Raw genomic sequence first — 20,515 nt, forward strand, 5'->3', positions numbered from 1 at the left:
GACGAGTGTTAAATCAGGGCGCAATTGTTTCAATTTTTAATTAATTAATGCAATTAAAAGTCTTTATAGATATTTTGCAAGGTTGATTAAAAACAAAAATTGAAAAATGAGCAGAAAAACAACTTGTTTTGGATTGGATGCTATTAAATGATTTCATAAAACTGCAAAATGGGAAAAAGTTATTTTTCAGCTGTTCGGAAGAAAAACTATAGCATTATGTTGCTTCCACCTGCTTGGGAAGTTTTTTATTGTTATTTTACGTATTTTACGCAATTCTCATTTAATCATTTACAAGAAAATTACACCATTGATGTTTTCCTAAATTTATCTTCATAGCTTTCTCTAGTATTTAAATAGACATGTTGCTAAATTGTATAAGAAATTATTTTCACTGATTTTTCAATTAAAAAGATTTGTATTGTTGTGATGCCAATCGCATCTGGGAGTTTCAAAATTTTAAAGATATTAAATTCTCAAATCCTCAAAAAAAATAGCCACTGAATGAGCGCTCGTCTCCAGCAAATCAAAATCTGACTCTTTGTAAAAGTGACCATTATTGTCTAACCGCGAGCCTCTGTTGGCAGATGGCAATGCAACACGTGCTGGGAATTTTTCTACACCCGCGACATTCTGGTCGCGCATCGAAAAAAGGAGCACCGCCAAGAAAAGCGGCAGCCACTCACGGCCATGTGCGAAATCTGCTCGAAAACGTTCAAACACCGGTCGGCGCTACGCGTGCACTACCGGCTGCACCTCGGCTCGGAGCGCGTGTACAAGTGCGACTTCTGCGGCATCACGTTTGTCTTCAAACACCTCATCTCGAACCACATGCACGTCCACCTGGACGCCAAGGAGCAGCAGTGCCACTTCTGCGCCAAGACGTTCAACCACCCGTCCAGTCTGCGGCGCCACGTGCGCGAGCACCACCTCAACAAACGGCCCGAGAAGAAGCACGTGTGCCACCTGTGTCCGAAAAGGTTCACCGACCTGCTGCCCCTGCAGAGGCACATTCGCACGCACACTGGCGAAAAACCGTACGCGTGCGACCTGTGCGACTGGCGATTTTCGCGCGACGACAAATTGCGCGAGCACAAACTGAAGCACCACAATGTCATGCCCCAGCGCTGCTCCATGTGCGGGGCTGGTTTCCGACTTGTTAAGGAACTCGTCGCCCACTCCTTTGAGGTGCACAAGGCTCATTTATACGATTTGTCAAGGGCCAAACAACGACTGGTCGTCCGACCGTGAATTCCGCACTGAACTTATTATGTTGATTATCAAGACGTGTAGAAATAACCAGAGATTTTTATTTTGATTGTCTGAATTATGCTCTCTTGTAATAAAAATAATTTTATTTCTTTTCACGTTGACGATTTTTCTTGAAAATTGCCATTTTGCTTTTTAATTTAAACTCAACCGCGATTAAAATAATAATTTAGATGAAAAAGAAAGACACTTTAGAAGTGAACATTTGAGGAAATTTAAAAGTTTAATTCGATGGAAATAAAAAGGGCCAGTGTTTTAATTGAGAAATATTTTGCAAGCAATACTGAAATCTTGAGGAAATCTTTCTATTTTTACTTAAAAATTGAGGGCCAACGGCAATGCAATGATTATAAAGTATACAGTTTTTATGATAATTATTTTAAATTATCAATTCTCTACTAACAATAAGTCCAAAGAATTTACAAACCTTTTACAGGGAAAATAAAAAAAAAATGAAGAAAAATAAAGTGCAAATTTGCAAGCCAAATTGAGATATCATTGTATCTTAAATTGATTTAATTTTATTGCATTTGAATAACATAATATTAAATTTTACCAAAGAATATTTTCAAATTAATTAGCCATTTTTTGTTATAAATAAAATAATTAATAAATTTCCATCTTCAAGGACTGATAATTTCTAACAAAATTCGACATTTTATTTATTTTCAATAAAAAAAACCCCCCATTGCATATTCCAAAAGCGAAAATGAGGATTAAATCAAGAATCGAAATGGTCTGCCCATCAGCCGTGTTGATGACGCTGAGTTTATTGTTGGCAGATGGCAATGCAACTCCTGCTGGCTCACATTCGAAACGCGGGAAAAGCTGGAAATGCACCGGCGGGAGCACAGGGCGGAGGTGCGGCCGCGCGAGCCGTCGTTGCTGTGCGAAATCTGCTCGCGGCAGTTCAAGAAGCGCGAGGCGCTGAACGTGCACCTGCGGCTGCACGTGGCCTCGGAGCGGCGCTTCAGCTGCGACTTCTGCGGCCTGGCCATGATGTACCGGCACCAGTTGCAGAACCACATGACCGTGCACCTGGGGGTGCGCGAGCAGCAGTGCGAGTTCTGCCCGGCCACCTTTTCGCACCCGCAGAACCTGAAGCGGCACGTCAACTACCACCACGCGCAGCGCCGACCCCCCCGCAAGTACGCGTGCACCTTTTGCCCCAAGAGCTTCGTGGCGCCGACCCACCTCGAAAGGCACGTCCGCACGCACACCGGCGAGAAACCCTTTCCGTGCGGCCACTGCGACATGAGTTTCACGCGCGAGGACAAAATGCGCGAGCACCAGATGAACACGCACAAGGTGCTGCCCTACTCGTGCCCCGTGTGCCAGCAGGGCTTCAAGCTCATCAAGGACCTGGTCGCTCATTCCTTCCAGCAGCACCAAATCCACTCCTACGATTTGGCCAGACACAACAGACGCATCGTCGTTAGGCAGTAACGAGTTAATAAACATTTCAACGTGATTTTTGTTCCTCAAATAAAGGGATCTGGAAAAAAAATATAAATTGGTGTATTTCTTGCAGAAATAAATTTAAACTTTAGTTCACGGTTTCTTGAATATGTGGGCAGTTTTTAAAGTAGTTTGTTTGAATTTTGAATTTTAAGTTGGATGGTTAAGACATCAATAAATTATGTTTAATAAATGATGTAAAAGTGCTGGTCATGAAAGTATGTTAGTTTTTAATAAAACTAATATTTAAGTCTTCTTTCCGGATTTAAATTGAAGTAGACATAGATATAGCAGTAAAAAAGCAAAATTAGTTAACTCAAACTTGATCAATAATATTTTACTGAAATTCACAGAGTTTCGCTGCGAAAAATAATTGTATACAGTTTCAAGTCAAAATGGTCAAAATATTAAATTAACAAATGACAACTCAATCTGAGACTTCTGTCCATGGTCCTATTAAAAGATAAAGAAATAAGTAGCAAGTGTATCCAATTTTAGAATAAATTGTATAATCTTTATTATTATTATTATTTTTGAAAAAAAAAATTCTTTTTTTCTGACGCTCAATATGACAGAAAAATTGATTGAACTGATATTTTAGAAAAAATAGCGTCTTCCATTATCAGACATATTTCTTGACTTTGGGAGATTTTATTATATTCTGTTCAAAATGGAGCTCAAGAAATTGAGGCAGTCATCATTACTTATTGTTAGTCGTAATTGGATTTAGAACAAAAATTTATGGTGTATGAGAGCAGCTCTTTGTGAACGGGGCATAGTTTGTCCACGTAAACTGATCGAATTGAAATTCCAGTATGTTATAAACCATATCAAGAGGTTTCCAAAAATATATAGTTTTGCCCCGATATCTCGAAATTTGCGGGTTTTACGGGACGTTCAAATTTGGATTTTGAAAAACTTTAAACGGCTGTATCTCGGCTTTCCGTGGTCGCACAAAGAAAATCAGGATGGTTTTGGAATCGTATTGTTGCCCTCTACAACTTTTCTTTGAGACGCAAAATCGTAGGTCACAGGTCAAGGTCACTTCCGGTGACCTCGTGACCTTTGACCTCAATTTTGAGAATTAGCCGGCACTTTTTTTGAAATTCTGAGATAGCCATTTTGTAGAACGGAAAATTTTACGTAAAATGAGTTAATAAAAAAAATGGGTATATTCTTTGTTTTTTTAATATTAAAATAGTAAAGTTAAAAAACGTGGTTTTCCGAGCTTTTCTGCTGATAAAACTTTTTTGAACCGCCATAACTTTGTTTCTGAGCGAGATAGCTCATAAGACCTAATGACAAAAAGTGTTTGTCTTGACACGACCTATCCAAATACGTATCACACTTAGTGACCAGGTCACAAAAGGTCATTGACCACGGTGACCTTTGACCTTGCAAAATTATTTCCATCAAGTATGGCACATGGTTCAAAAGAAGAAATCAAGGCAATTATTTTGGTACCCGGAATTTTTCTGTAGCTCAAACAGAAGCTGAATTATCACAGTTTTTGCTAATTAAAATGCAAAAATTATTAGGGAAGATAAATAAAAACTGTGATAAATCAGCTTCTGTTTGAGCTACAGAAAAATTCCGGGTACCAAAATAATTGCCTTGATGTCTTCTTTTGAACCATGTGCCATACTTGATGGAAATAATTTTGCAAGGTCAAAGGTCACCGTGGTCAATGACCTTTTGTGACCTGGTCACTAAGTGTGATACGTATTTGGATAGGTCGTGTCAAGACAAACACTTTTTGTCATTAGGTCTTATGAGCTATCTCGCTCAGAAACAAAGTTATGGCGGTTCAAAAAAGTTTTATCAGCAGAAAAGCTCGGAAAACCACGTTTTTTAACTTTACTATTTTAATATTAAAAAAACAAAGAATATACCCATTTTTTTTATTAACTCATTTTACGTAAAATTTTCCGTTCTACAAAATGGCTATCTCAGAATTTCAAAAAAAGTGCCGGCTAATTCTCAAAATTGAGGTCAAAGGTCACGAGGTCACCGGAAGTGACCTTGACCTGTGACCTACGATTTTGCGTCTCAAAGAAAAGTTGTAGAGGGCAACAATACGATTCCAAAACCATCCTGATTTTCTTTGTGCGACCACGGAAAGCCGAGATACAGCCGTTTAAAGTTTTTCAAAATCCAAATTTGAACGTCCCGTAAAACCCGCAAATTTCGAGATATCGGGGCAAAACTATATATTTTTGGAAACCTCTTGATATGGTTTATAACATACTGGAATTTCAATTCGATCAGTTTACGTGGACAAACTATGCCCCGTTCACAAAGAGCTGCTCATGAATCAGCACTATCTACAAAGCAGAGAAAGAGAATAATTTTTCTTGATATTGGTATAAATGAAGCAGCTAAATTATATTTAAAAGGGGATGAATATTTTTAAATTATAATTGTGATGTTTTTTATATAAAATTTTAAATTTTATTCTGATTTTTTATGTACCTAGCCGATCTTTAAAAAGTTAATTCACTGACTGAAAACGCGACCCTTTACAAAGTCACTAGTTAAAAACTTACATTTACTCAATAAAATATGATTTAAAGATGAATTAGATTGTTGCAATAGCAAAGTATACAAAATGCACATATTATTTTGAAATTAAAATAGAAGAGTGAAAAACTTTTGGTATGTGAAACTGGCGCACCTCACTGCCACAATGACTGATGCGTGGGTACGCTTTGTTAGCAGATGGCAGTGCCAGAAATGCTGGTTGATTTTTGCGACGCGGCGGCTGCTGGCTGAGCACCGCCACCAGGAGCACCAGAAGCGCGACACGGACAACCAGGAGGCGCTGGCCATCTGCGACGTGTGCGGCAAAGAGGTGCGTTTCCTCACGCAGCACCGGCGCGCGCACTTCGCCTCCGAGCGGCGCTACATGTGCCACTTCTGCGGCATCTCCTACCTCTACAAGTGTCTGCTGCGCGACCACATGATGACCCACCTGGACGGGCCGGCCTTCCAGTGCGAGATCTGCGCCATGACGTTCACGCACCGCGCCAACCTGCGCATGCACAACATTCGCAAGCACATGCAGATCCCGGTCGAGAAGCGCCACCAGTGTCCGCACTGTCCGAAACGCTTCCGCGCGCCCAACCTGCTCAACCGCCACCTGCTCACGCACACCGGCGAGAAGCCGGCCGTGTGCCACGTGTGCGGCAAGGCGTACCAGCGCCAGCACCAGCTGCAGTACCACCAGATCAAAAAGCACCAACTCATGCCCCACAACTGCCCTGTCTGCGGCGCCGGCTTCCGCTACCAAAAGGAACTCATCGCGCACTCGGTCGATGTGCACCAGATTTACGTGGTCGACAAGTCCAGGCCCAGATACACTTTGTTGCCATAGATTTATCAGTGTATATGAAATATATGAACGGTTGAAACGAAATATTTCTTGAAATTGTAAATTTTCAAGAAAAATATTTCATCTTGATGCAATTTATTTTTAAATAATTTCATTTTTTTTTTTTTTTTTATTTCTACTATTTTTATTATCCTACTCAATATTTATTTCTGGCGTTTTTACATTAAAATAGAATCGCCCTATTGTTAGATGAAGCGAAGCCCTTTTTTAATTGTCAAAGTTGTACACATAATTTTTATTTCATCAAGCATTTTTATTTAAAAAAAAAAAAAAAAAAAAAAAAATCAATAACTTTTACTTATGATTTGTTCAAGTCTTATAAAATATTGATTTTTAAAATTTATAAACCGTGCCATTTATGTCCTAAACTTTTCTCGCATTATCCTCATTGAAACAAATTCACAGATTCTGGGCGCTTTGTATGTAATCCAGCAAGGTTTGCGCAATCGCAACAATTTTGAATCTGATTGGGTATAAGCTAAATTTTTACCAATAAAAACGCTTTTCAATAATCTGAACCTGCTTTGGTTGTTGTAATGCGCAAACCTTGATATCCAGTCTGTGGTTTATCAAGGGTTTCTGCTAAATTTTTGTCTTAAACTTAAACTCCATGAATTGTTAAAAAACCTGACGTATTTTAAATTTTTATTTTAATACTATTTCATAAAATGTCTTAAAGAGGCCCCAAGAGGGAGCACTCTTTTGTGATTTAATTATTTATTATGTATAATAATTACCTAATTCAGTTTCCTGGTAGAGTTACTAACATCATGAAATCATTAATTTAGTTCAATAAAAAATCAAAAGTTTTCTGCATAGCCCAAAAATTGAACGTTTTATTTTAAATGAAATTTATTGTTTCCTTGAAATTAATCCTAATTGTAAGCGTTAAAAAAAATTGTAATTAAAAAAAATTTATAAAAAAAAAATGCTTATTTGGGGCAGTTAAAAATAAAAAATAAAATTACTGTTAAATTAGATTTTTAATAAATCTTTGAAAAAAAATTAGACTGCGTAAAAAGTAAAACCGAGTGATAAACTTTTAAAAAGCTTTTGTCTGTAAAAAAAAAAATTATAAAAGAAAAAATATTTGTTATAATTTGCGCTTTTTTTATATAAAAAAGAAAGAAATTGGTTAGTGCGACAAAAGCTGTAAAATAAAATAAATAGACAAGAAAAAGTAACTTGCAATCTCACCATATCATTGTAATTTATACCGTTTGGTTTTGCGCTTGCCTGTCCACCTGAAAATGTTGCAGCTGCTAAAATGCGGTCGTGTTGCAGGCGCCGCTTCGGGTGCTGCGGCCGACGCTTCGCCTCGCAGCAGGCGCTGCGCGACCACGTGTGCTCGACGCTGCAGGTGCTGCTGACGTGCGACTTCTGCCGGCGGCGCTATGACTCGCTCGAGGCCATCCGGCGCCACGTGCGGCGCCAACACCTGTTCGTGCACGCGTGCCGCGCTTGTCCGGCGCGATTCGAGAGCGCCGACGAGCTCGGCCGACACCTCGGCACGTGCGTGCCGGCGCGGTGTCCGCACTGCGAGCTCGACCTGCCGAGCGCGGCCGCCGTCGAGCGACACGTGCGCGCCACGCACGACGCCCGCTTCGTGTGTCGCTTCTGCGGAAAGCGGTTCGCGCTGCGCACCAAACTGACGGACCACGAACGCGCGCACACCGACGAGCGACCGTTCATCTGCGACCTGTGTCCGGACAAGGCGTTCACCTCCAAGGCCTACCTGTTGGCCCACATGAAGCAGAAACACGTGAAGAGGGACGAGAGTCTCAACTGCGACATGTGTTCGAAGACGTTCGCCTCCCTGAAGGGCCTTCGGAGCCACCGAGTGACGCACTTTGACGAGCTCAAGAAATTCGTGTGTCACATTTGCAAGGCGGCGTTTCACGCGCGGCACAACCTGGCGTCGCACCACCTCGTACACACCGGCGAAAAGGCCTTCCGGTGCGACCAGTGCGGCGCCCCCTTCACCCGCCGCTCCAGCCTCAAGGCCCACATCAGTTTCAAGCACTCCAAGGACGTGGCGGCGCACGCGTGCGAAATCTGCAGCAAACGCTTCCCGCAGACTTCGCACCTCAAGCGGCACCTGCTCACGCACACCGGCGAACGCAGCCACCTGTGCGACCTGTGCGGAAAGCGCTTCTCGCAGGTGGCGCACCTGCACACGCACAAGAGGCTCAGACACAAGGTGCTGCCCTACGAGTGTGGTGTGTGTGGCCGCCAGTTCAAGCTGAAAACCGACCTGCTCACACACATGGTCGAACATTGACCTTTTCTCGTAATAAATTCGGTTTTATTTTTAGACTGACGGGATTTTTTTGAGATTGTAATTTATTGATTTTATTGTAATTATAAATAAACGAATTTTTAGAGTTATCAATTTCAATAGTTCCTATAATTTTATTACATCCATCAAGTTTACTTGTCGTGAGAGAAGAGAGAAATTTATGAATTTTAAAATTACTAATTGTAAATTTTTAAATGATTTATAATTTATAATTATTTGGACACGCGCAATTATGATAGTGGAATTGTGGAATTGACTTTTGTAATTTCAAAATGGAATTTCTATTGTTACATGATCTTTTAATATTTTTATTTCGATCTTTTCTCAAAACTTCATCAATGTTGTTTTTATTTAAAATTAAAGTCAAGTTTTTTATTAGGAAACTTAACCTGATTATTTTTTTCTTTTGATAAGGCATAATTTCAAAAATTTTAATTCAATATCTGATTTTTTTAGATTTTTTTTTTTAAGAATATAGAGAGAACTGAAGCGTTTAATTTTTTTATGCATGATCGAATTACAAATGAACATTTTTAATGATATTATATTATCACAATTATAAATTTATTGAAGATGAATACAATTGAGAAAAATATAATATTCTAGAGTTTATTTCAGTATTTATTATTACTATTATTACTTTTTTTTTTAAAATGCTTATCCTGGATGGGGTATTGTAAGTGGTTTATAGTATTAGGAAGTCACTATCATTCAAAATGTTATTAATTTACTTTCTTTAATTTCAAAAATTTGTGTAGAAAAAAAGTTATACTTTAAATATTTCCATATCTTAAATTGACCATTTTATCAAAATCTTAGAAGAAAATATTGCACTTTGAATAATAAAAAGTTTGCTGCAGCAGAGCAGATTTAATGGCGCTCTGCTTGCAGTGCGGCATGCGAATGAATTGGCGGTGAGCGTTGTTAACGCGTACGTGGCTGTTGCAGAGTTTTCGTGCTGAAGGAGGAAGACCCGCCGGCGGAGGCGGCCGGGCCGGTGGTGGCGCTGGACGCGTTGACGTGCGACGCGTGCTTCAAGCCGTTCCACACGCTGCCCGACCTGAAGCGGCACCTGCGTTCGCACGCCAAGCGCATCACGAACCGGCCGACGCCGTGTCCCTTCTGCCGGCAGCGCTTCGCCCTGCGCAGCGCGGACCGCCGCGCGCACATCGACCGCTGGCACCCGCCCAAGTACCGCTGCGAGCACTGCACGTACGTGTCGCGCGCCCTGTCCGACCTCGAGGACCACTTCCAGGCGCGCCACGTCGTCCACGTCCGAATCCGCCGCGAGTTCTTCTGCGACCTGTGCCCCGACCGCAAACCCTATCTCAAGCGACGCAGCATGCGCGAGCACTTCCAACGCCGACACTTGAAACTGAACGTTTGCCAGCACTGCGGGCGCGCCCACGGCAGTCCAGCGGCGCTGCTGGTCCACGAGCGGCTGCACACCGGCGAGCGGCCCTACGTCTGCGAAATGTGCGGCCGGGCATACCACAACGCGTCCAGCCTCAACATGCACAAGCACTCGCACCACCGAGGTGGCGCCACCAAACGCGCCCCGCAGGACCGTCTGCTGTGCCAGTTTTGTCACGAAAGGTTCTTGACCCTGGAGGCCATCCGGGAGCACCTCGAGTCGGTGCACGGGGTCATGCGTGACTCGACCCGAGAGAGGGGTTTCGAATGCGAAGTTTGTCACAAGCGGTTCACCGCCCTGCAGACGATGCGCGACCACATGTTGCTGCACCGCGGCGAGCGGCCGCACGAGTGCCACATTTGCCGCAAACGCTTCACGACGCGGAGCGTCCGCAACAAGCACGTCCTGGTCGTCCATCAGGGCATCGACGAACGGCGCTTCGCGTGTTCCGCCTGCGGGAAGCGATTCGTCAACCGACACAAGTTGACGGTGCACGAGCGGCTGCACACGGGCGAACGACCCTTCACCTGCGAGATCTGCGGCAAAACCTACACCAACGCCAGCAGGGTCAAGGAACACAAGATGGCCGTGCACAAAATCATGCCCTACAAGTGCGACAAGTGCACCCGCGAGTTCAAGGTCGGCTCCGAGTTGCGGCTGCACCAACTGGTGCACGCGCAGCCGCCGAACCAGCCGCCGCCGCCGGTGCACGTGTGAATTATTGCTTTCCTCTTACCGATGTTATTTTAGCATTATTACGCAATCTCTCTCTTTAAATTATTTAAATGTGTAATGAAGAAAAAGCAATGAAATAAAAGGTAGTGTTGCAATTCGGCAACCTCAGCTGCAATAATAAATTACTCATTTTGTTTCAATAAAAAATACGAGTATCTATGTTATTCACACCTGTAGGGACCAGTTTAGGAAATCATTTAATTTCTCACTGTCAGGAGATTTCAACTGCTGCAAAACTGTTAATAAAAAACAAAGCAGCAAAATACAAAGCAATGTGAAATAAAAATCTTTTGCAAATCGTGAGTATAAGACTATCTTATTTTTTGGCTTCATTTTATTATTTCTACAAAAAGATAGGTACATTATTGAAGAAGGAATTATCATTTAATAATGATTTAAGTTTGTAGATTTAACCGATTCAATAATACTTCCAATACTTCTATTATTAAAAAAATTTAAGGGCTTTTTACCAGCCAAAAATAAAATGACTCACACCTCACATTTGGCTGCTCTTTAAAATGGTAAAAAGAATTTACTTTTTTGGATTATTCTATTCTGGGCGGCCATTCTTCTCATTCTTGGAATTGCCACCAAATCTTTTTTCAGCTCAGTATGGGTGAACTCAGTATTTTAGTGTAAAATTAGCTCTAAAGTATGGATATTTTTTTGAATGAACAAACTTATGAATTAAAATATGGTTATTAATATTGCTCACATATTAAAACGCCTGCGACAGCTCAAGCATGCAACCCCAATGCATAACTGTCGAGCAGGTTGCCGAGCTTTGCAATCTGCAGGCGTTAAGTATAAAGTCAAATTTATTTGCTTAACTTTTCAGTTTGTTTTTGAATTTTCAAAGTAAAAATCGATCATGAAGAAAAATAAGAAGCATATAAAAAATCTTCAAGAATTTAATTTTAAAAATTTGTATTTGAACAATTAGGATTAGGATTAGAGTATTTATTAAACACACTAGGTGTACAACATATGCGATTACATAAATGACATAAATATATTAATATAAATATAAGTAGCTAATTTATTCCTATATTATTAAAACGACTGTTCTTATAACTATACAAGCACATTAATATCGTTGATGGGCCGCTTCGCGCAGACTCATCTTTTTATTGGGACATTCAGTTATATGGTATTGCTCACATTTCCCCCCACAATGTTCACATTTGCATTCATCCATAGCTTCATAATGAAACTTTTTATTTTCACAAAACAAATAATGATATCCGTGGCAAGCAAATCTTGTAAAAACATATCGATCTTTAAACATTGCACGTTGCCAGTTGAGATTATTCATTGTTTCAGTCTCATAAAAAGTATCTCTTATACCTAATAGTTTGTTCATTGTTTTATTTTCTTGGAACTTTTTATAAGCAGTCGTTTCAGATAATGAAAACTTATTTCTTAAGTCAGACACAAAAAGATCAGTATCCACTAATTCATATGTAAATCTGGATTTATTGTATTTAGAGAGGCCCAGAACCCGTTTAAGGTACCTTGTCTTAACTCTCTCAAGTTTTTCAAAATCTGCCACTGACAAGAGTGGCCATATAATATCAATGCCATATGATGCTATAGGAGAAACTTTTAAGTCAAACAATTTCAGTGCAGTCTCTGTCGATAAATTATTCAGTTCTTTAATATTATATGTAGCGAATAAGGCAGCCCTAACTCTTTTTTCAATATGTTTGGTAAATACTATCCCTGATGATTGAAATATGACACCCAGATATGTAAATTCAGCTACTCGCTCAATTTCAACTCCATCTAAAAACAACTGATCTGTTTTCGCATATCTACCTCTTCCCCCATTTCTAAATTTCATTAATTTACATTTGTTTAAATTGAGTTTTAAACTGCGTAGTAGAAGGAAATCTCTTATTCTAACAAGTGCTATTCTTAACTCCTCCAAATTCTCAGAGGTAAGCACAATATCATCAGCGTAATATATAGCTTTAACACTTTTCAAATCAATATATTGAACAATCAATATATTTTAGCAAAGCCATTTTTTTCTTTCACTTGATTTTAATTCCCAATGATTATTTTCATTTTAAATTTTATGAGAGCTCAAAATTATTAATAATAATGCTATTTATTAAGTGGGATTTTTAATTTTACAAAAAACGTTTGAAAATTTCTGCTTCCTTTTGTTGCAGGGACGCAGTCAAAGCGGAAGATGCCGCTGGTACGTCAACGGTGCCACCACCACCTCCGGCCAGGATTCAGCGCCGCTCGGCCAAATTCGCCATGCGCTCGATCGCCAAAGTGGCCAAAATGGAGGAAAAGGTGGAGAAGGAAATCCAACAGTTTGCCTCTCCGCAGGAAGTGGCCAGACTGATCAGGGTCGCGAACCTCGACGTGGTCGCGCCTGAATACCAGCACGAGTGCTGCCGCTTCTGCAAACTGTACGTCGGAGATACCGAGGCCAAGGAGGCGCACGTCCGCGAGCAGCACCCCGAAAAGGTCACGTGCACCGTCTGCAACGAGGTGCAGCGCAACCAGTTAACCCTGAAAAGTCACCTGCAGGCGCACAAGGACGAGCAGGAGATGAAACGCGTGAAACAGATCAAGGTGCGAAACAAGGATGGCAAACTGGTGCGGCGGCACCATTGCAAGCTGTGCGACCAGGTGGTGGCCAACCTGAAGAGGCACGTCGTCGTGGCGCACACCAAGGAGTACCCCTTTGGCTGCGATGACTGTGAGCGCCGCTTCCCGACGTCCAGCGAGCTTCGGAGCCACGTCCGGATAAAACACACACACCAGTTTCCCTCGTTGTGCGTCGAGTGCGGCAAAGGATTCAACTGTCGGACGGCCTTGGAGGACCACGAGCGCAAGCACCGCGGCGAGAGGCCGTTTGTTTGCGACATTTGCGGGAAGAGCTACTTTTCCAAGCACAACCTCCAGGTGCACATCAAGGCGCACCAGCAGAACCCGATGGAGTTCCAGTGCGACGTGTGTGGCAAGCACTACCCTAGCCAACAGCAGGTGCGCCATCACCGGATGATGCACTTCGAGGAGAACAGGAGGTTCCAGTGCAAGGTGTGCGAGAGCCGCTTTTTCAAAAAGTCCACCCTGGACTACCACGTGATGAGGGTGCACACCCTGGAGCGGCCGTTCGAGTGCGACGAGTGCGGAAAGGCGTTCATCATGCGCAGCATGCTGGTCGAGCACACCAGGAGACACCTGGGCGTCAAGTTCCCGTGTCAGCACTGCAGTTGCACCTACTTCAAAAAGTACAACCTGCGCAGACACATGATGACTGCGCACAAGGGCCACATGGTCACCTGGATGTGCGACCTGTGCGGGAAGGAATACTTTTCCGAGAGGTCCTTGATTGACCACAAGATGAAGGAGCATCCTGACCAGTTCCAACCGATCTTGGACGCACATGTTGAGGACGCAGTGGCCCTGGAGGTTATTGCTGCAGAGCTGGAAAATGCAGACACGCAAGAAACTGTAAAAGTTTATTTGCAACTTTAATAGTTTCCCCAATCGGACTTGACTCATTTTGTACTTTTCAATGTCTTTCATAAAAACAAAAAGCATTCTAATTTTTGAATTTATACATCAATTCCTAAAATTAAACACTTAGTCCTCTCACCAAGTACATTTTAGAAATTATCAAAAGTAATTAAGAGGTTCTTGATTTAAGATACACAACTATAATCCAAAACGCAGTGATTTTTTGATGCGCCAGATGGAAACATTTGAATTAAAGCTGCCATCGTTGGGCATTGGCGGAAGTTAAAAAGGAAAACAAAATTTATCAATTACAGAATTATCAATTTTGTTTTATTATTCATACTGGTCAGCACAGCATAGTAGAAATAGAAATTCAACGGTACAACATAGTTTCTGCTTAACAAATTTCAATGCCTCGGAGATTTGCGAAAATAAAATGTTATATATTTTTGTTGATACACTCATTTTGGGAGAAGCCACGTTGTCTTGCAATTAATTAAGTATTCTTGCTATATATTTATAAATTGTGAGCAGCAAAACAAAATAAATTAGACATGAATGAACAAGAAAAAAAATTCTTTTGATTCCCTACTTGAAGCTATCATTGTTCGATGAAGAAATTGCAACGGAGTTCAGGAATAGTTTCTGTCACTGTGACAAAGGGGTGTGTTAGCAAGTTTAGCAAGTCGATCACAGTACGCACTTGAATGTTTCCAATAAGGGACAGTTTTTCACAATGCCCATGAGAAACTTCAAAAAATCTCCATAGACCCCTACAGATCCAACCCCCAAACCAAACTGAAAGTGGATGAGTTTCTGCAAAATTACCCCCTCATTGGTCACCCTTGCTCGTAATACAGAATTGGATAATATTTTCCGCAGATGGATAGTTTCTTGCACATGCATTTTGAATTGTTATAAAACAAAATAAATTAGACATAAATTAACAAGGAAAGCAATATTCTCCTGATTGGAACATGAAATTATTACTGCTTGACAATGAACTTGCAACAGAATCCAGGAGTAATGTCTGTCAATGTGACAAAGTCGGATGTTGACAAGTCAATCACAGAACTCTTAAATTTCTCTAACAGGGGACAATTGTTCACAATGCTCATGAGAAATTTGATGTACTCGCCATAGACCTGGGCAGATCCAACTCCCATATCACACTGAAAGTGTGAGAGGCTCTGCAAAGTTGGCCCCTGCTCATTGATCACTTTTGCTCGCAGTGGGTTGAAAAACATATTCTGCAGATGGACATTTTCAAGTTCAGGGGCTTGCAGGAGTTTCCAAATGTTTGCTTCGTTACCAGAAGGCTCATAAAAATTTAAGTGAAGCTCTCGGAGCTTCAGCTGTTTTACATCAACCTTGTTGGCCTCCAATTGTTTGTCCTGCTTGAGGTAAGCTTTCATCTTCAAGGAATGCAAATTAGGGCAGAGGTAGAGGATGCTAAAAATGTCTATGTCATCAAGATCACAATCCTTAAGTTCCAAGCAAGTGAGTTTTGGTCCAAGGATAGAAAGGTACTCTCGGTATTCATGGTTATCTTCTACATCAAAGCCAAATTTAAGGCATGTTAAGAGAGGGAGCTGGTTGAGGATTTCTGGCGCAGGATAATGAATGTCCTCATCATCGTCACTGTCTTCATCCTCATCATAGAAGTTCTTGATGCATACAACTTTCAAATTAGGAAGGATTGTAGGAATTCTAAAAATTTAATTGAAAATAAAATTTCTATATAAAAAATCAATCTTACTTTTCATAGTAGCCACGAAGATCATGTCTGAGTTCCTCCAAATTGTAGGTGCATTCAGGGTTCAGGGGAATTTCCAGGCGATATCCTTGCCAAGGTTCTAAAATATAAAATATAAGTGAAATTCTAAAATTTGTATGAAAAGAGGTAGGCTAGCTTTAACTGAAAATAATTTGAATTTCTTGTTAAAATTGAGAATGTCGATAATTGAGTACTAAATAAAAAGAATCTGCTAACGAAAATAAAAGATATAAGCTAGATAAAATAAAGAAGAATAAAATCTACAACACTCAAAATTCTTGAAACTTTAAACTAAAATAATTAAAAAAAAGGTATGGGAATAATTCACCGTCTTCCAGACTGCGGACTGATTTCAGGCGAGGTATGATGTTGATAGCATTCTGAAAAGAAATTCTTGTCTCTTTGCTGTGTTTTTTGTCAGTCCTGCCTAACACAAGACTCTCTAATGAAGGTAGGGTGCTCAAGCTTTTCAGTGCTTCTGTGGTGAGGGTGCTAGAGCTTGCCAGGGTCAAGCTTCTCAACCTGAGGCAACTTTTGCTCAGAACCTTAACATCCCCTTGAATTTCAAAATATAGATTTAAGTAATAAATAAATCATTTATTATCTGCTTTTACCGTCACTGAACTTGACGGTGTTCATGTCCAGGTGCTGCAGATTTTTGAATTTGGTAAGCAGGTGGACGATGTGGCTGCACGAAGAAGGCAGATATTTTCTATGACTGCGTCGGTCCACAATTCTCCTAATGACATTTTGGGTGCTTGCGAGAGTCTCCAGCAACTTGAAGTCCACTCCGTTGGTCTCAAAGAAACACACCTTTTTGGGGCAGAGCGCAAAGTCAAATTCAGTCAGGGTGGGATTGATCAGCCGCTGAATGACTCTCAGAGGAAGCTTAACTTTCAATCTTTCAGGAAAGGACTTCTTGCTTGAAGTTTGATGCCTATTTGTGTCAGCATCGACAACAGGGGAGTTCAGTTTTTGCATGAAAATGAGGATCTCTGACTGAAGTTGTATGGCTGCAAAAAAAAGTATAATTTTACTCCGCATGCGCAATTCAGCAAATTAAATTTTTTAACCTCTTATTGTTAAAAATAGATTTCTTTTCAATATTAATATATATAGAAAATACATTATAGATTCTTACGGAGTTGAGACATCCACTCAGGGACTGCTGAGAACTTGGGTAGATTCAGAGCAATGCTCCTCATGCACAACTCCTGCAATGAAACCAAGTTGATTTTGCTTGACTTCAAAATCAGGGCCGCATTGCGAAGCTCCTGGGTTCCTTTGTGTTTATTCACCATTGCTAAAAAAAAATTGGAATAAATTAAATTATGTATAAAATTGGTCTAAACAGATTGGTGATCTAGATAAGATTATTGTTCAAATCAAACCAAGGAGTTTGGAACCGAACTCCTTGAATCAAACACATACCTTCGCACTTGGTACTGGACGCCATAGCTAGTATTGCGCTGGTGCGCCGATAGCCAAGAGAAACTGTCGGGAGAGAAAAAAAATTGAGATAAAAATAGGATAATTCTGAAACTTTTTTATGTACATGACAGAAAATCAATAAAATGATTGAGGGCATGCAATGATTATAAACTTTAATTTTTGAATATTTAAAGACATTGAAGTGAATATATGTCGGCGAGATTTGAGGTCCTATTATGGAGAAAATTTAATGCGTGATTCGTAATTTTTTTTTTAATTCGCAGAAACCTCAATCACATCGATCATCGCTATATTAAGCCTCTGAAGGTATTTATGAATTATATAATATTATTTGAATCCGGCATTCGGCAGAGCGTCGCCGTCTAGTCGGTCATATGTGGCTAATAAATAACAAAATGTTTACATTTTTTGAATTAAATATCATATAATACATACATAATTATTTTATCACAAAAATAAGCACGTTGGCGGACGACAAATAAGCTTTTATTGAAAATTTATAAGCGTATACATACGCATATTAATTATGAGACCGATTTGTGCCATCAATCATGCGCAGATCGATGATTTAGCTGCGGAAAAATTTATCCAAATAATAGGCAGATAAAAAGCATACATTTTACATTTATCTGCATATTGTACGCATATTATGCGGAAAATGGCAGCTGGATAAACAATAATTTTATGTTGGTTGAAACACAAAATTACCTGTGGGGTCCTGTGTGTGGGCAACCTTTTGATTTTGCTAGAGCAGGGTAAAAATAGGGTAGTAAAATGCTGGTGCGGCTGGGGATTCCACAGTCGACGGGTTGGCTGGCCGACGGAAATATCTGGATGACACAGCACGTTGAACTTCAATTATTCCTGAGAGAACACAAAACACTAACGGTCGGAAATGGTCCGGTCAGTAAGTGAAACCGTAGTTGATGCTGGTGCTGAGACAGGCCTGAACCAGTCTGAACGAGTGCTGAAGTGAATTCCAGCGAGTGATAAGAATTCACAGCGTTCGCTTATTGACGCGCTCCTTATTGAGGAATTTGAGGATTTGTAGAAGAAATCGCGTAATGCGCATACGCGAATCAGTTGTGGTATAACAGAGGAGAGAAGAAGGTATTTTTTATTACAATAATCAGTCGATTATATGCTAAGTGATGCAGTTATCTGTAAAACAAATCGGAAAATAATAAAGATACATTTTCACTTTTTGGCCAATTTATGTGAGCTTGCTTCGATTCAAGCAGACAGCTTTTAAAAATTTCGCTCAAAAGTAACAATCCTTGTTGTACACCCCACTTTGAAAGTGCCTCTCACCAGAGGGCGAGCGTTGGGGCGAGCCTTGGGCGAGCCGGGCGAGGTTGATGCCAACGTTGGTTGATGCAGACGCAGAGCGCAGGCCGCTGGGCAACAAGACCAGGGAAAGAGCGGAGCGGAGCAACGACGAAAACGAAAGGTGGCCGAGACCGAGAAGCGTTGACAAGTGAGGCTTGGCCTGAAGAGCGTTTTGAATTGGAAAATTCTTTGAAGAGTGCAGACTTGTGCTTTCGGAAGACTCGATCCGAAAAGGTAAACTTAATTTTTTGCTCACTTAAAAGAAAAGAAAGTTAAACGAGCGTATAAAACCGAGAAATTTTCGCTTTCTTGTGAAATGAGACTGGGGAAATACCAACTTTTTCAACCTAAAATTTCCGTATTATAACTCTTAGCTATTCGATAACTGCAGTATGGAGCATTAAGATTAAGGTCCGCCCATCACAACAATCAGAAATAATTTGCATTTTTGCTAAGAGTTCTGGTTTCTGTAATTATTTTTTGCACCCAATCAGAGAGCGCGCTCAAACAACTACATAAATCGAGGTTCATAATTGTTTGTGATGCGCGTGACCTTGATGAAGATAATTATAGAATCACCCTTAATTTTCAGATTTTGAAGGAAGGTTGGTGTGTGTTAAGATCTTGGAGGCGATTTGCATTTTGTCTTCTCTTGTTATTCTGCTGCTGCGTCTGGTTTGTAAGTATTTCGCTCGTTAAAAATTTTAACAACAATAAGTAACCCTCTTTCTCTAACAGGAAGAAACAAATCAAAATGCCCAATCTAAGCAGATCGTTTAGAATTTACCCTGGATCATCCCTCCCATATGTCATCCAACTGCAGCACCAAGGAGTTGTCAATGGAGGCAAAATCCTTCTTAACCCTGCTTTGGCTGACTGGGTGAATTTTGGTCGCCGCAGCACAAAGATATTCCCGAGGAAGAGGAAACCATCATCAGAATGTCTAAACTCAATGGACTTGGAAAAGTTGTTGGAGATCCAACCCACTTTGGACTGCTCGGCTACTATGCAGGATCCCCTCAACTTGACATGTTCGCTCCCATGTAGTTGCTCGACAACGTTGATGTTGAGGTGGGTGCATTTGTGAAGTTGAACGTTGCCAAGCTGCAAGTGGCTGAACTGATCGTGATTATGCCACCGAAATGGAGGTTGATGCAAACTTGGCCAAAGAAGCTGTGAAGAACTTCCTGCGACAACTTGTGGCCATGAGCAAGGGAGACGCGTTCAAACTTGACTTTGGAGAACATCGTGATGTTCCTTTTGAGGTGGTTGAGACAAGACACCCGAAAAGTTTGTCAGGTTTGAAGGCTTCGCGGCTGAGCCTCACTTTGAACTGATAGTGCTCTCTGGAGAGCAAGACCAAGCTCCCGAAGCAGAATGAAGTAGAAATAACCATTTGGTCAACAGTGGTGGTGACGATGACAATAGTGCATCGGAGGAAGAAGTCAATATCAACGACCATGAAGAGGAAAATGATGCACCAAGTGCAGGAAGCATGATTGATGATCAGCATGGCCAAAATGAGATCCAAATTGAAACTGAAGATGAGGATGAAAGTCGCCAGGACGAGTCAACTGAAGACGAGGATGATGACATGGAAAGGCCTGTGAACCTTTCTTTCATCCGGGAGATGAGGTTGAAAAAGTTTGACTAGCTGCTAGGATAAGTTACCCTCTTAAGTGTAAAATATTTTATTTTTAATAGGAATTGAAATAAAAACGATGCATAGACGAAAGTTTGGAAAATATTTTTCCCACAATGATACATATCAGATTGACTTCATAATATGTTTATACCTTTATAACTAGAATATCAATCAGCAGGCAGACAGGGTGTGACACTGTAGATTGTCGAGTCTTCAATTTCTTTTTATTCTCGATTTATTCAGAAAAACTAAAGCCAATAAATATT

The 20,515-nt window shown here is 40.8% G+C and overlaps 3 protein-coding genes and 1 long non-coding RNA gene across 6 annotated transcripts in view; 3 read left to right on the top strand and 1 right to left on the bottom strand.

Annotated features, from left to right (window-relative positions):
- The window catches only part of LOC132200219 (zinc finger protein 596-like), a 1,555-nt gene extending 191 nt beyond the window's left edge, over positions 1-1,364 (top strand). Inside the window, exon 2 of the mRNA XM_059625515.1 lies at positions 585-1,364. Within this exon, the coding sequence (XP_059481498.1) occupies positions 688-1,248 (561 nt within the window). The 5' untranslated portion in view covers positions 585-687 and the 3' untranslated portion in view covers positions 1,249-1,364. The remainder of the gene's footprint in view (positions 1-584) is intronic.
- Positions 1-14,621, top strand: part of LOC132201628 (zinc finger protein 420-like) — a 27,195-nt gene extending 12,574 nt beyond the window's left edge. The window contains exons 4-5 of the mRNA XM_059627932.1: positions 9,363-10,541; positions 12,741-14,621. Coding sequence (XP_059483915.1) covers positions 9,363-10,541; positions 12,741-14,064 — 2,503 coding nt within the window. The 3' untranslated portion in view covers positions 14,065-14,621. The remainder of the gene's footprint in view (positions 1-9,362; positions 10,542-12,740) is intronic.
- LOC132200216 (uncharacterized) lies at positions 14,357-18,574 on the bottom strand. 3 transcript variants are annotated; one of them, XM_059625511.1, is made up of 8 exons: positions 18,163-18,572; positions 17,984-18,105; positions 17,255-17,317; positions 16,965-17,126; positions 16,438-16,836; positions 16,152-16,379; positions 15,806-15,902; positions 14,357-15,756 (listed from the first exon to the last, which is right to left on the bottom strand). In XM_059625511.1, the coding sequence occupies exons 3-8, from the start codon at positions 17,277-17,279 to the stop codon at positions 15,033-15,035; spliced, it is 1,635 nt and encodes a 544-aa protein (XP_059481494.1). In that variant the 5' UTR covers positions 17,280-17,317; positions 17,984-18,105; positions 18,163-18,572; the 3' UTR covers positions 14,357-15,032. The 3 variants fall into 3 exon arrangements, with proteins under 3 accessions (XP_059481494.1, XP_059481493.1, XP_059481495.1); XM_059625512.1 differs by having other exon boundaries at positions 15,104-15,296; positions 15,359-15,756; positions 17,984-18,574; XM_059625510.1 differs by having other exon boundaries at positions 17,984-18,572.
- LOC132200221 (uncharacterized) lies at positions 18,421-20,372 on the top strand. The gene is made up of 3 exons (XR_009442150.1): positions 18,421-18,838; positions 19,197-19,283; positions 19,343-20,372. It is a non-coding gene; the product is annotated as an uncharacterized LOC132200221 (long non-coding RNA).
- The last annotated feature ends 143 nt before the right edge of the window (positions 20,373-20,515 follow it).

This window comes from Neocloeon triangulifer, unplaced genomic scaffold, assembly GCF_031216515.1.
Source record: "Neocloeon triangulifer isolate White Clay Creek 2 clone unplaced genomic scaffold, ASM3121651v1 ptg000014l, whole genome shotgun sequence".
Taxonomy (NCBI): Eukaryota; Metazoa; Arthropoda; class Insecta; order Ephemeroptera; family Baetidae; genus Neocloeon; species Neocloeon triangulifer.